Source organism: Myotis daubentonii, chromosome 16 (assembly GCF_963259705.1).
Source record: "Myotis daubentonii chromosome 16, mMyoDau2.1, whole genome shotgun sequence".
NCBI lineage: Eukaryota > Metazoa > Chordata > Mammalia > Chiroptera > Vespertilionidae > Myotis > Myotis daubentonii.
The window spans coordinates 16,252,585-16,265,700 of NC_081855.1; the positions used below are offsets into that span (position 1 = coordinate 16,252,585).

The window sequence follows — 13,116 nt, forward strand, 5'->3', positions numbered from 1 at the left end:
CACGCCAGGACCCAGTGTTTGTGGAGCTCACGTTCTAATGGGCAGCCAAGACACTAAAGCACAGGAACATTTCCGCTACCGAGAAACGCTGAGTAAACTTCAAGCGTGCGCTAGAGCATGACTGGGAGGGCCGCTTTAGATAGGCTGGTCCGGAAAGTCCTCTCTGAAAAGTGACACTAAAAATAAGCCATGAGACCTGACCGGTTTGGCTCAGTGGATAGAGTGTCGGCCTGCAGACTGAAGGGTCCCAGGTTTGATTCCGGTCAAGGGCATGTACCTTGGTTGTGGGCATATCCCCAGTAGGGAGTGTGCAGGAGGCAGCTGATTGATGTTTCTCTCTCATCAGTGTTTCTAACTCTCTATCCTTCTCCCTTCCTCTCTGTAAAAAATCAATAAAATATATATTTTTTAAAAAAAGAAGAGAAACCACAGGTGCTTTCATATTAAAATAAATAAATAAATAAATAAATAAATAAGCCATGAGGTGAGACCCTGATGAGCCACAGGGGGAGGGGATGAGGCTGGAGAGGTGCGCTGGTGAGGCAAGATGTAGGCAGGATGAGGAGTGCGGCGTTCACGGTAAGATCTAAGGGAACCATGGGAGGGCTTCAATCAGGGCTGGATTGCAGGGGGAGAGTGGCAGCTGGGAGGCGCAGTGGGGAGGCTGCTGTTAACTGAGCAAGAGATGCCGGTGGCCTGGACTCCTGGAGGTAGAGAGGGGGGAGCAGAAGTTATCACGATCTTCCTTCACAACCACACAGCTAGTGGGGGGACCTGGGAACGGACTTCCGGGCCACTGGGTCCACCATTAGATTTGGGACCAGGACCCCGATCTGTGCTGTCCCCACTGCCTGTCCCCCCGTGTGCTGGCTCCGTCCACACCACACAGCCTTTCCCCAGCTCCTCTCCCTGGACTGGGAACCCCCAAGGCCAACCACAGTCTTTCACTCACAGTTGAATTTTCATGTTTGAATTGTCGTAGTTCATTCAGTTGTGGTGTCTATTCTTACCACGAGAACGTGCCACAGCATCTTTAGAGACAGAAACGTCATGAGTGCGCGTTCCTCTTTTCAGCAGGGATGTGGGCCCCTGATCTCCACGCCAAGCCCGTGATCACAACGGTGTCCTGAAATAGTCTGCCCCTCGCTCTGGTGCTGGTGGGTGTCCAGCTCCCAGGCAAAGGCGGAGGCTGCAGCTCAGAGAGGCGAGTGCTGGGCCCGCAGGTGCGGGCGGGGAGCGGGACTTCTTTAGGCTCCAGGAGGCCATGGCCAGCCTCACAGCTCAGCAGCCCCGGGTGCCCAGGGAGGGAGAGAAGAGCAGTTATTTTCATAGTTTATCAGCTTTTCACCCTGATTTTGTCACACACAGTGCAAAGCGATAGCTGCGTTCTTAGGTTGGATGGTGGCTCACAGATGTCCGTGTTATTGCTGTTTCACAGCTTACATGTAGGCTAGCTCTCCCTTCTCTGTGCCGCCTGCTACATAAGAAAAATAAAGTCAAACATGCTTAATATTAAGAAATCAGAAGATGTAAAAATGCGTTAAAATAAAATTTTACTGCCCTGGCTGGTTTGGCTCAGTGGATAGAGCGTCGGCCTGTAGACTGAAGGGTCCCAGGTTTGATTCAGGTCAAGGGCATGTACCTTGGTTGCGGGCACATCCTCAGTAGGGGGTGTGCAGGAGGCAGCTGATCGATGTTTCTCTCCCATCGATGTTTCTAACTCTCTATCTCTCTCCCTTCCTCTCTATAAAAGATCAATAAAATATATTTAAAAATAATAATAATAAAATAAAATTTACCTATAACCCCACTGGCTACAGGTGAGTGATGTCGCTCCTTTTTTTGTTGTTTTTTGTTTTGTTTTCTGGTTTGGTGTGTATCATTAAAAAATAAGGCACTCGTCCACACACATACAAATAAGTAGACGTAACACTGATGTCTGCCCACTGGTGTCCTGTGTGTGAATGGTTTGGTTTCATAAAGCTGCGAGAGCACCATTGAACAAGCAGTCCTTTTTTTGTTGTAAATTCTAGAATCTGGTAAAAACTATTTGAGCATATAAGCATGTGATGCCATTTGCAAAGTAAGATGTGGGCTTCTCTTTTTAAAAAATACTTTACTGCCCTGGCCGGTTTGGCTCAGTGGACAGAGCGTCAGCCTGCGGACTGAAGGGTCCCCGGTTTGATTCCAGTCAAGGGCACATGCCCAGGTTTTGGGCTCAGTCCCCAGTAGGGGGCGTGCGGGAGGCAGCCAATCAATGATTCTCTCTCATCATTGATGTTTCTCTCTCCCTCTCCCTTCCTCTCTGAAAGCAATAAAGATATCTTTTTTAAAAAAATACTGTACTTTTTTATTTTGTAAACCAGAGGCCCGATGCACGAAATTCGTGCAAGAGTAGGCCTTCCTTCCCCCGGCTGCCGGCACCAGCTTCCCTCTGGCACCCAGAACCCAGGCTTCCCTCCGGCTCCGGCTTTGTCCGGAAGGACGTCCGGAATGATGCCCAGTCTAATTAACATATTACCCTTTTATTAGTATAGATTATTATAGATTTTCATACAGTAAAATTGACTACTTTTGCTCTACAGCCCGTGAGTTTTAACACAGGTGCAGATTTCACCACAAGCTGGATCCAGGGCAGTTCCATCCCCCACAAGTTCCCTCCTGCCCGGCTGCAGTCAACGCCTCTCCTTCCCCAGCCTCTCACAGCACTGCTCTAGTTTCTGGCCCTGTAATTCTCCCTTTTCTAAAATGCCATGTAAATGGAAGCAGACAGCTGGTCGCCTTCTGAGTCTGGCTTTTTCTTACTCAGCACAACATCTTTGAGGTTCATTTGCACGCCATTGCCTGTGTCCATAGTTCATCTCTCTTTTTTTATATATAAATATTTATTGTTGAAAGTACTACATGTGTCCCTTTTTCCCCCCGATTGCCCTCTCCTCCCCCGCCCCCAAGCTTCACCACCCTATTGTGTGTGTCTACGGGTTATGCATATACGCATATGAGTTCACTGGCTTATCCCTTCCTTCCTCCACCCACCCCTGCCTTCGCTCTGAGGTTTGACCGTCTGTTGGAAGTTTCTAGTTCACCTCTTGTTATCGCTAGTTTTCCACTGTGTGGATGCATCATTGTCTGCTTACCCATTCCCCATTGACGACACGGGGTTGTTTCCAGTGAGGGACAACTATAACTAGAGCTGCTAGTAAACTAGAGCATACAGTAAATGCTGCTTAACTTCAGGAGAAATTGCCAGACTGCTTCCCCGAATGGCTATGCCATTTTACATTTCCACCAGTAGTGTGTGAGAGTCCCAGTTCCTCCACCTCCTCCCCACACGTTGTATTGTCCACTTTCCGATCTTAGTCATTCTAATAGGTATGTGGTGGCATCTCGTGGTTTTAATCTGCTCTTCTCCCTAATGGCCATTAACATGCGTTTTTTTCTTGTTTTGCCATCCACATATTTTTTGATGAGCTGTTTAAATATTTTGCCATTTGGGATATTATTTGCTTTTTTATTATTAAATTCATATATATATATATATTTCTTGTTATTAAATATATATATGTATATATATCTATATCTATATAGATATAGATATAGATAGATACATTTTTACATAGATACAAGTTCTTTGTCAGCTAGGTGATTTGAAAATATATTTTCCAAGTCTGTACCTTGTCTTTTCATTTTCTTAAAGTTGTATTTCACAGAGCCCAAGTTCTTAATTTTGGTTAAGTCCAATTTATCAAATTTCCTTCTCTGGGTCATGCTTTTGGTATTATATCTGAGAACTCTTTCCCTCACCCAGGGTCACAAGGATGTTTCCCTATGTTTTCTTCTTTGAGTTTATGGTTTTACATTGGTTTTGTTTTGGTTGTTTGTTTATTTTGTTTGATTTACATTTTAACAATCATATCTTTGATACATTCAGAGTTCATTTTGATTTCAAGTGTGGGTTTGAAGTTGAGATATTTTTATCTTTTTCTTTTTGTATATTGATGATGAGTTGTTCCATACCATTTGTCGAAAAGATGATTCTTTCTCCACTGTATTGTCTTTGCAACTTTGTAAAAAATCAATTGGCCATATCTCCATGTGTCTTTTTTGGGACACTCTGCTCTGTTCCACTGACCTGTGTCTTGGTCTGGGTCCAGGTTTTCACTAAAAACTTTATAGTAATTCTGAAAATGGGGGGGAGGAGGGGTGGCAGGAATCCTCAAATGATTTTGTGGGTTTTTTCCAAAATTGTTTGGCTATTCCAGTTCTTTACAAATGTTAGAATTTGCTTATCTGTATCTACAAAAATAATACTGCTGGTATTTTTATTGGAATTGCATTAAGTCTATAAACAAATTTGCTGATGTATAAAATTCTGATGAGATAAATCAAAGGGGACCTAAGTAAATGGAGACACGCTCATGATTTGGAAAAACCAGGATAGTTAAGATGTCAATTCTTAGATTTAGACCTAAGTATTTCTTTCTTTTCCTTTGGAGCTATTTTAAGTGGCATTGTGTTTTAAATCTTGATTTTCAGTTTTTTGCTTTTAGAAAATATAAACATGACTACTGCTGTATGCTGACATCTGTTCTTTCACCCGCCACGGCTTCCAATATTGTGCTGAATCGCTGACTAGGGGTGGCCTCTTCCTAATGGTTGAGGGGAAGCAGCCAGTCTTTGACTATTAATGTGAGCTGTAGCTGTCCAAAAAGTTCCCTTATATTCCTAATTGGCCAAGTGTTTAAAATCATGAATGAGTGTTAAAAATTGTCAAATGCCTTTACTGCATCAGTTGATAGGATCACACGGGTGTTCTCTTTTAGACTCTAGTGTGGTGGACTATATAGATTGACATCTGACTACTGAGCCGGCCTTGCATCCCTGGGATAAACTCCTTCAGGTTGTTACGCATTATTCTTTTTCTATTTTGATGAGCATTTTTTCATACGTGTCTGTAAGGGATATTGGTCTTTTTTGGGGTCCCATCTCTGCCTGGTTTGTGTATCAGGACAATTCTGGGCTCATCCAGTGATGTGCAAAATGTTTCCTCCTCTTTCATTTTCTGGGCCCGCAGGTTATTTTAAAATGTATTGTTCAATATCCAAGTATTTGGAGGTTTTCTCGTTACCTTTATGTTACTGATTTCAAGTTTAATTTCATTGTAATCAGCAAGCCTACTTTGCATAATCTCAATTATTTTAAATTTGTTAAAGTTTGTTTGATGGTCTATGTCCTCGCTGATTTTCTACCTGCTTATTCTATCAATTATGAAGAGAATACTGTGAAAATCAGCCTTCAGTTTGACTAGTTTTACCATCACATATTTTGAATCCCTGTCGGTAGGTGCATACCTACTTAGGATTGTTATATTGTCTTCATTAATTGACCCTTCCATCATTATGTGATTTCCCTGCTTATTCCTGGTAGTTTCCCTTGCTCTGGAATCAACTTTGTCTCATTTGCATCTGTAACCATTTCAGCTTTCTTTTGACTCGTGTTTGCCAACATATGTTTTCTGTTCTTTTGATCTGAACTTACCTATAACATTTCAAAGTGAATTTATTGTAAGCAGCATAGAGTTGGCTCAGGGTTTATCTTTTAATCGATGTTGACAATCTCTGTCTTTTCATTGGTGTTTAGACATTTAATGTAATTATTGGTATTTAGGTGTACCATTTCATTATTATTTTTCTTTGTTTTGTTCCACAGATAGAGGGGAAAAGCAATAAGGATTCTCCCAGGGCCCTTGGGACACGGTTCCTCTAGTCTTGTGGTCGGCAAACTGCGGCTCGCGAGCCACATGTGGCTCTTTGGCCCCTTGAGTGTGGCTCTTCCTAAGCCTTAGGAGGACCCTAATTAAGTTAGTAACAATGTACCTACCTATATAGTTTAAGTTTAAAAAAATTGGCTCTCAAAAGTAATTTCAATCGTTGTACTGTTGATATTTGGCTCTGTTGACTAATGAGTTTGCCGACCACTGCTCTAGTCCATAACGTAGGGACCTGTGTGGACTCCACAGCCATCACTGCTGCGGCTGCTACTGGGCAGGACGCCTGGGGGCGATAGCAGGAGGAAAGGCAAAAAGAAAGAAGGAATCCCCCCATTTCTCCAATCCTTAGGGGACCCTTTTCTGTTTGTCGGGCCAGAAAGAGAAAGCTTTTCTTCTAGATCTTTCCGTCTGCCCTCGGCGTACACCTCTGAGGTCCAGGCTGCCTTTGTGTCCAGGCCAAGGTGTAACGGGAGGGGAGAGCAGAGAGCTCACTGCCGGGCTGTTCTCCCTCCCAGGACCGCTCCTTCCCCTGCTGCTTGCCGCGTTCGCCTTGCAGAGTCCTCAGGGCGCTGTTCACACACAGTGTCCAGAGCTTTCGGCTCACTCAGTGGGGGCGCCACGGGGGAGTGTTCTTGCTCCATCTTCACCAGGTCTAGAACCTCCGACGTCACATTTTGATGTTGAGCTTTTCCTGACTTTTTAAATGCATATGTGCAGATTTAGAAATATACTTTCAAAAGCTGATGTGTTCGAAACGTGTCCATTGTTTCGTTACCGGCTACTTAAAATGAACATTTACAGCCCTAACCGGTTTGGCTCAGTGGAGAGAGCATCGGCCTGCAGACTCAAGGGTCCTGGGTTCGATTCCAGTCAAGGGCATGTACCTTGGTTGCGGCCACATACCCAGTAGGGAGTGTGCAGGAGGCAGCTGATCGATGTTTCTCTCTCATCGATGTTTCTAACTCTCTATCCCTCTCCCTTCCTTTCTGTAAAAAATCAATAAAATATATTTAAAAAATAAAAAATAAAACGAACACTTACAAATCTTTTCAATGCAATAAATATAGACGCACATACTCAGTTTTATGCCCAGGCAGTATTCCAGAGCACAGATTACTCTAATCTGCTTAATCGATATCCTCTAGTTGGGCCTTTAAGTTTCTTGTGGTTCTCACTCACCATAAACAACGTTTTCATGCACATTGCTGCACACACTCCTGATTCCCTTGTCCGATAAGTTCCTTAGTATACATTTCTAAAAATGGAATTTCTTGGACAAAAAGTAAGCACATTTTGAAACTTGATACTCATTGCCCACCTACCTCCAGAAAAGCGATACCAATTTCCTTCTCACCTGCTGGGTATCTTCACCAGCAGTTGTTGTGACTGTCTTTTCTAATCTTCGCCAAAGTTATATCACATTTTAGTATTCATCCCTATGGTTATATCAACAGGCTAAAGTTATTACGAGTCCATTGTCATGTTAATACATTAAATTCAATTAGTTGATATTTAGTTAGAATGTGTACATATCTACACTAATAAAAGAGAAACATAGAAATTGGTGTCACTCTGCTATGCCCACCAGCCAATCAGGATGAGTATGCAAATTAACCCAACAAAGATGGCGGTTAATTTGCATATGCAGGCACGGAGTGAAGACTGAAGGCTCCGCCTGAATGAAGACTGAAGAGGCTTGGCTTCTCCACTGCAGCCAGAGCGAAGGCCTGGGTCCCGGGTGCCAGAGGAAAACTGGTGCCAGCAGCCAGGGGAAGGAAGGCCTATTGCACGAATCTCTTCGTGCAACGGGCCTCTAGTATATTTATAAGTGAGCCTAATCTACTTTTCACTGTAGTAAAACATACAGACCATAAAATTTACTGTTTGAACCATTCTAAAGTGTACAGTTCAGTGGCATTAAGTACAGACCCGATGTTGCGTACTCCACACCACTACCCATTTCTAGAACTTTTTCATCATCCCCAAAAGAAACTCATTCCACACTAACTCCCCACTCCTCCCTCCCCCAAACCCCTAGACACCCCCGTTACACTTTCTGTCTCTATAAATTCACCTTTTCTGGGTGCCTCATGAAAGTGCAATCACATAATATTTGTCATTTTGACTTATTTCAATTGGCGTGATGTCTTCGAGGTTGACTTAAATAGTAGCATGTTATCATAGTTTCATTCTTTTTAAAGGCTGAATAGTTTTTCACTGTGTGTATGTGTACACCCATTTTGTTTATTCATTCATCTGTTGAAGGGCATTTGTAGTGTTCCCATCTTTGGGCCCCTTTGAATGATGCTGCTGTGAACACTGGTGTGCAGGTTCCGGTTGGAGTCCCCATTTTCCATTCTTTTGGGGATTTACCCAGGAGTGGAATGGCTGGGTCATATGGTGACTCTGTTCAACTCTTTGAGGAGCTGCAGACCGCTGTCCACAGCAGCTGCACATTCTAAATTCCAGCCACCAGTGCCCCAGGGCTCTGATCTCCCCACGTCCTCGCCGACACTTGTTGCTTCCCATTGCTTTTCTTTTTGAAATAGCTGTCCCGCTGGGTGTGAAGGGCTTCATCTATTTTTAGAACTGTCTTTATGAGATTTTGGTGTCCAGGATAAGCTGGCTTTTTCTCAGAGAACCTTTCTTTCGCTGCTTTTGGGGACAGTTTAAATAACGTAGAAAATGACTTTACTTTGCAGCTTTGAGAGAATTTATCACAGGAACCCTCTGAGCCAGACAGCAAATTTTAGGAGCTGGTTCCTTGACACCTTTCTCTGTTTCCTCGGTGGTTACTCATATAAGCAGATTTACCAGCTCTCCTAGAGACTTTCGAGTCATTTTTATTTTCCTAGAAAACTATGTATGATGTAGAGGATTCAGATTTTCTTTTTTTTTTTTTTTTTTTTTTTTGCTACAAATATATATGTCTAGTGCGGCCGGCGTGGTTCAGTGGTTGAGCGTCGACCTATAAACCAGGAGGTCATGGTTCAATTCTCGGTCAAGGCACATGCCCAGGTTGCAAGCTCGATCCCCAGTGTAGGGCGTGCAGGAGGCAGCTGATCAATGATTCTCTCTTATCATTGATGTTCCTTTCTCCCTCTCCCTTTCTCTCTGAAGTCAATAAAAATATATTTTAAAAGACACAAATATATATGCAAATTTGTCATTCCTAATATTGTCTCTTTGTTTTCTCTCTCTGTGGAAGTCCCTGCCCTCCAGTGGAGCAGCCTGGGCTCATGAGGGCCGGCATGGGCTCTGAAGCCAGACGCTCCAAGTCCAGTGCTCATCCTGTTACTTGCTGGCTGTTTGACCTTGAAGAGCTATTTGAGCTCTCTGTGCTTCAATTTTCCCACTTGTACTTTGGGAGAAAATAGCATCTACAACATAAGGTTAATATTAACATTGAAGAGCTGACCATTATTTAAGTGCTTAGAGGAGCGCCTGCCACATGGCACGCACCATAGCATAAACCTGGGCTTCCCTGCCGTGTGCTGGAAGCCCAGGTCCCTGGCAGCCCCTCCACCCCCCAGTGCACTTTCTGCACCTTCCTACCCCTTACACTCACTGCCTCTTATTTTGCAGAACCATCTCTGTGCAGAAAAAAACCAAACCACTTTACTTTCCATTCTGCTGCCCGAGACAACCACATCCTCCTCACACACGCGCTCCCATGGAGAGCTCAGGTCAGTATGGTCGGGGAGAGGGGTCTAGTGCGCCCGGTGCATCATGGGAAGGACCCTCTTGCAGGTGAGGCTGCCCTGGGCTGGCAGGACCTCCCCCCAGCTGGCTGTGAGAGCCAACCCAGCCACCCGAATGTGAGAACATCCACATCTGACATCCACACACTGTTATTGGCCTCAGCTGTGTATAGGTCACTGAGCTGGACACTGGGAAGAAGGACAGTAATAGGCAAGAGAGATTTATTACCAAAGCCTTGCATTTATTGAACAAAACCCTTTATAGAGCTTATACTATATCAGGTACTAGTGAAAGCACGACAAATGTGAACTCATTTAGTCATTAGAAAGGCAGATATTATTCTTACTCCCATTTTACAGACAGGGAAAGCGAGGCACAGGGAGGACGGGCATTGTTCCCGCAGTCACACAGATGCTGTGTGGTTAAATTGGGATTGGCCCAGTGACCTGGCTCCAGCATCCTGCTCTTAGCGATTTCACTATGGATGGCCTCATGCAACGTCAGGTATTTCTGTGAGGTAGGAATATCAGTGTGATTTTCCTTATTTTACTGAAAAGGAAACCAAGACTCAGAGAGGTTAGGTAATTTGCTCAAGGTCACAGAGCTAGTTAAGTGGCAGAGTCAGGATTGGAACCCAGATCTGGCTGATTCCAAAACCTAGGTTCTTTTCCTTCTATGAACCTGTGAGAGCAAGGAGAGATGAGCCCTCCCCTAAGGTGTGTGTTGGCCAGTGGCCCCCCAGCAAGTCAGAGCACTCCACAGGCCTCCAGGCGCGTACTCCAGGGCCCTGGAGGATGCCTGTCCTGGGGAAGGAGAGGGGACACCCAAGCACGGCAAGCACAGCGACCAGGTTGTTATCATTCCTAAGACATGCACACTGGCCACACCCCGCTCACCGCCAGGGGGCAGCGCCCAGTCAGAAGATCCAGCTGAGCCCTAGCCGGTTTGACTCAGTGGACAGAGCGTCGGTCTGCTGACCGAAGGGTCCCAGGTTCGATTCCAGTCAAGGGCACATGCCTGGGTTGCAGGCTCGATCCCTAGAGTGGGGCATGCAGGAGGCAGCCAGTCAATGATTCCCTCTTATCATGGATGTCTCTGTCTCTCTCTTCCTCTCCCTTCTTCTCTCTGAAATCAATAAAAATATATTTAAAAAATAAAATAAGTTCATCAGTAGGCCCCGCCCTCAGAGAAGTGATTTGGATTTGGGGTGGGCTGTGCATGGGTGTTTTCTTGGAAAGCTTTCCAGGTGATTCTACTGTGCACCCAGGTTGGGGGCTAGGAGAAAGCAAATAACCTTAGGGAGGGTGTGGTAAGAGACAGGAGGCTTGACTCGTCTGGGATCGAAGGGCAATGGAGAGCTGGCCTGGCCAAGTCCTAGGACAGCTTTGAATGGTCTCAGATTGAGAACCAGACCTTGAACTATGGGGATCCTACCATGGTCAGGACCCTCTCAGCCTTGCTTCTCCGTCTCTCCCTGTTGCCTCTTTAGCTATAGTAACACCTACCTCGGTCTGAGAGTCCGGTTGGTGGGAAAGTATGTGCTCTCTGTTCCACGGGGATGCAGGCTCCTTGGCCAGGCTACCACGGTCCATCGGGAGATAGGGGGTTCCCGTGGGGACATTCCTGTGCTCTGGCAAAGGTGGCACAGGAGAACATGGCAATGGCATTCAAGGGCACAGAGTTTAGTGCCTCAGAGATCCTTGCTGCCACCAGTGAGCTATGTCCCAGGGAGCCCAGGCCTCCCTCATTCCCTGGGTCCCATAACCCCTGGGCCCTGTAACCCTTGGGGAATCCAACCACACACTCTTGGGTTGCCACTTTCCTCTTTAACTAAAGGCTGCAGGCTTCCTCCCACGCCTTGAAGTCAATCTGATTGATTGTCTCAGCCACATGGCCAGGGTCCCAAACTCCTGGGCTCGGGGAGGATGTAGATGAGTGAAAGGAGAGCGGGAACTGGGAAGAACCAGAGAGCCTGTGCCTCACCTCACGGGGCAGCTGCCCAGCCCGTGGATGGTCGCATGTGAAAGGAACGCCTGCCGGCGCCAGCAGACGTGCAGGAGATGCCCAAGCCCCCGACTGTAACGCAAAGTCTCCCGATTGTACATGTTGGCGGCTCATTCAATTTTTTTGAGACTCTACAGCCCAAACAAAACGCGTCTGCAGCCAGATGTGGACCGAAGCCTGAGTGTGTTCCGGCCGCCCAGACTTTTGAAAACAAAGTCTGTTTGGGGCTGTCTCCCGGGGCTACGGGCAACTTCTCTATTTTTCTCTGAAAATGAAAACGTAACTCCCTTTGCAAAGCAGGGGAAACTAAAGGTCCGGAGGTGAGGGCGCCTCTGCCCTCTAGTGAGGGGGCCAGGAGGAAGTCACCGATCAGCTGTAAGTCTGTGTGTGCAGGGGGGGGGGGGGGGGAGGGAGGGAGGGAGGGAGGAAGGAAGGAAGGAAGGAAGGAAGGAAGGAAGGAAGGAAGGAAGGAAGGAAGGAAGGGGAGGAGACTTAACATTGATTATTTTTTAATAACTCACCCTGCAACCAATCTTCATGCAAGGTGGAGAAGGGTAGATGAAAATTGCTTCCTGGCCAGCGGCCGGGTGGGCAAACATGGGCTGGAACAGCTCGCTGCCCGCCCTCAGCCTGAAGCAGGCTTAGAATTGGGCCTTGGCCTGATCTGGGGGACACGTGAGAGGTTTCGGAGTGGCCAGTGGCCCCGGCAGACTTCGCACAAGCCCGTGCCAGAGCCACGCCCGGGGGAGCCAGTCTGTGAGCCCAGGGCAGGGGGTGCCTTGGCCTAAACACACTTGGATGCCTGGACGGCCGCCTGCTGACTTTTAAAGCTTGCCATCTCCATCCCATGTGCTTCCGAGGCAGCCGAGGCAACGCCTAGACGTGCAAAGAGGACCTAAAGCAGAAGCACCAAAGAGGAACAGAGCAGAGTCCCCATCGCTGGAGATGAGCTGATGTTTGAGGCTGGGCCGCAGGTTGGCTGCACGCTTCCTGACGGCTGAGGAGAAAGGGGAACCCCTGAGGCCTGTGGCTTGTATTGTCTGACGGCCAGAGAAAGCACGCTTGCCTGCAAAGACAAACTCTCGGCTGGCATTCATCATAAAGGGGGATTTATGCAGGGAGCGTCTCCCACCCTTCCTGTGCTAGTCGGATCCTCCAAGAAGCAGATGCCAAGACAGGAGTAGCTACGCAAGGGTTTACGCGGGGAAACACCTGTGGGCAGAACATGGAGAGGGAGCTGGGCACGGCTGAGGAGCAAGGTGTCAGGGATGATGCAAATCTGACACTGGATGCAGGAGAAAGGACGGAGGGGTGGGTGGAAGTGTCTCAGACGGACAGGTCATGGAGGAAAGCTCCGCAGGGCGGCTGGGGAATCCCTGAGCCAAAGTCAGCCGCCAGAGAAGGCTTGCATCTCCAGGACCAGCCCGCCTTGGCATCCCTGCTGCCCTCAGCGTGGGCCGGGTGGCACGGCCTCGGCACAAAGCCACGGAGTTCCCAGCCCAGCCACACAGAGCTCCCCGCCCTGGTCAGGGGAACGTCGCATAGCTGGACCCCCAAAGCGCATGCTCACGGCTACCACGCTCCCCAAACGTTACTTATTTTTGTGCCGCCTTCATGGTTTTGCCATGTCAACGTACCAC

At 47.0% G+C, this 13,116-nt stretch overlaps 1 protein-coding gene across 1 annotated transcript in view; it reads left to right on the forward strand.

Annotated features, from left to right (window-relative positions):
* PIK3R6 (phosphoinositide-3-kinase regulatory subunit 6) overlaps positions 1 to 13,116 on the forward strand; it is a 49,643-nt gene that overhangs the window by 11,187 nt on the left and 25,340 nt on the right. Inside the window, exon 2 of the mRNA XM_059668647.1 lies at positions 9,356 to 9,456. Within this exon, the coding sequence (XP_059524630.1) occupies positions 9,444 to 9,456 (13 nt within the window). The 5' untranslated portion in view covers positions 9,356 to 9,443. The remainder of the gene's footprint in view (positions 1 to 9,355; positions 9,457 to 13,116) is intronic.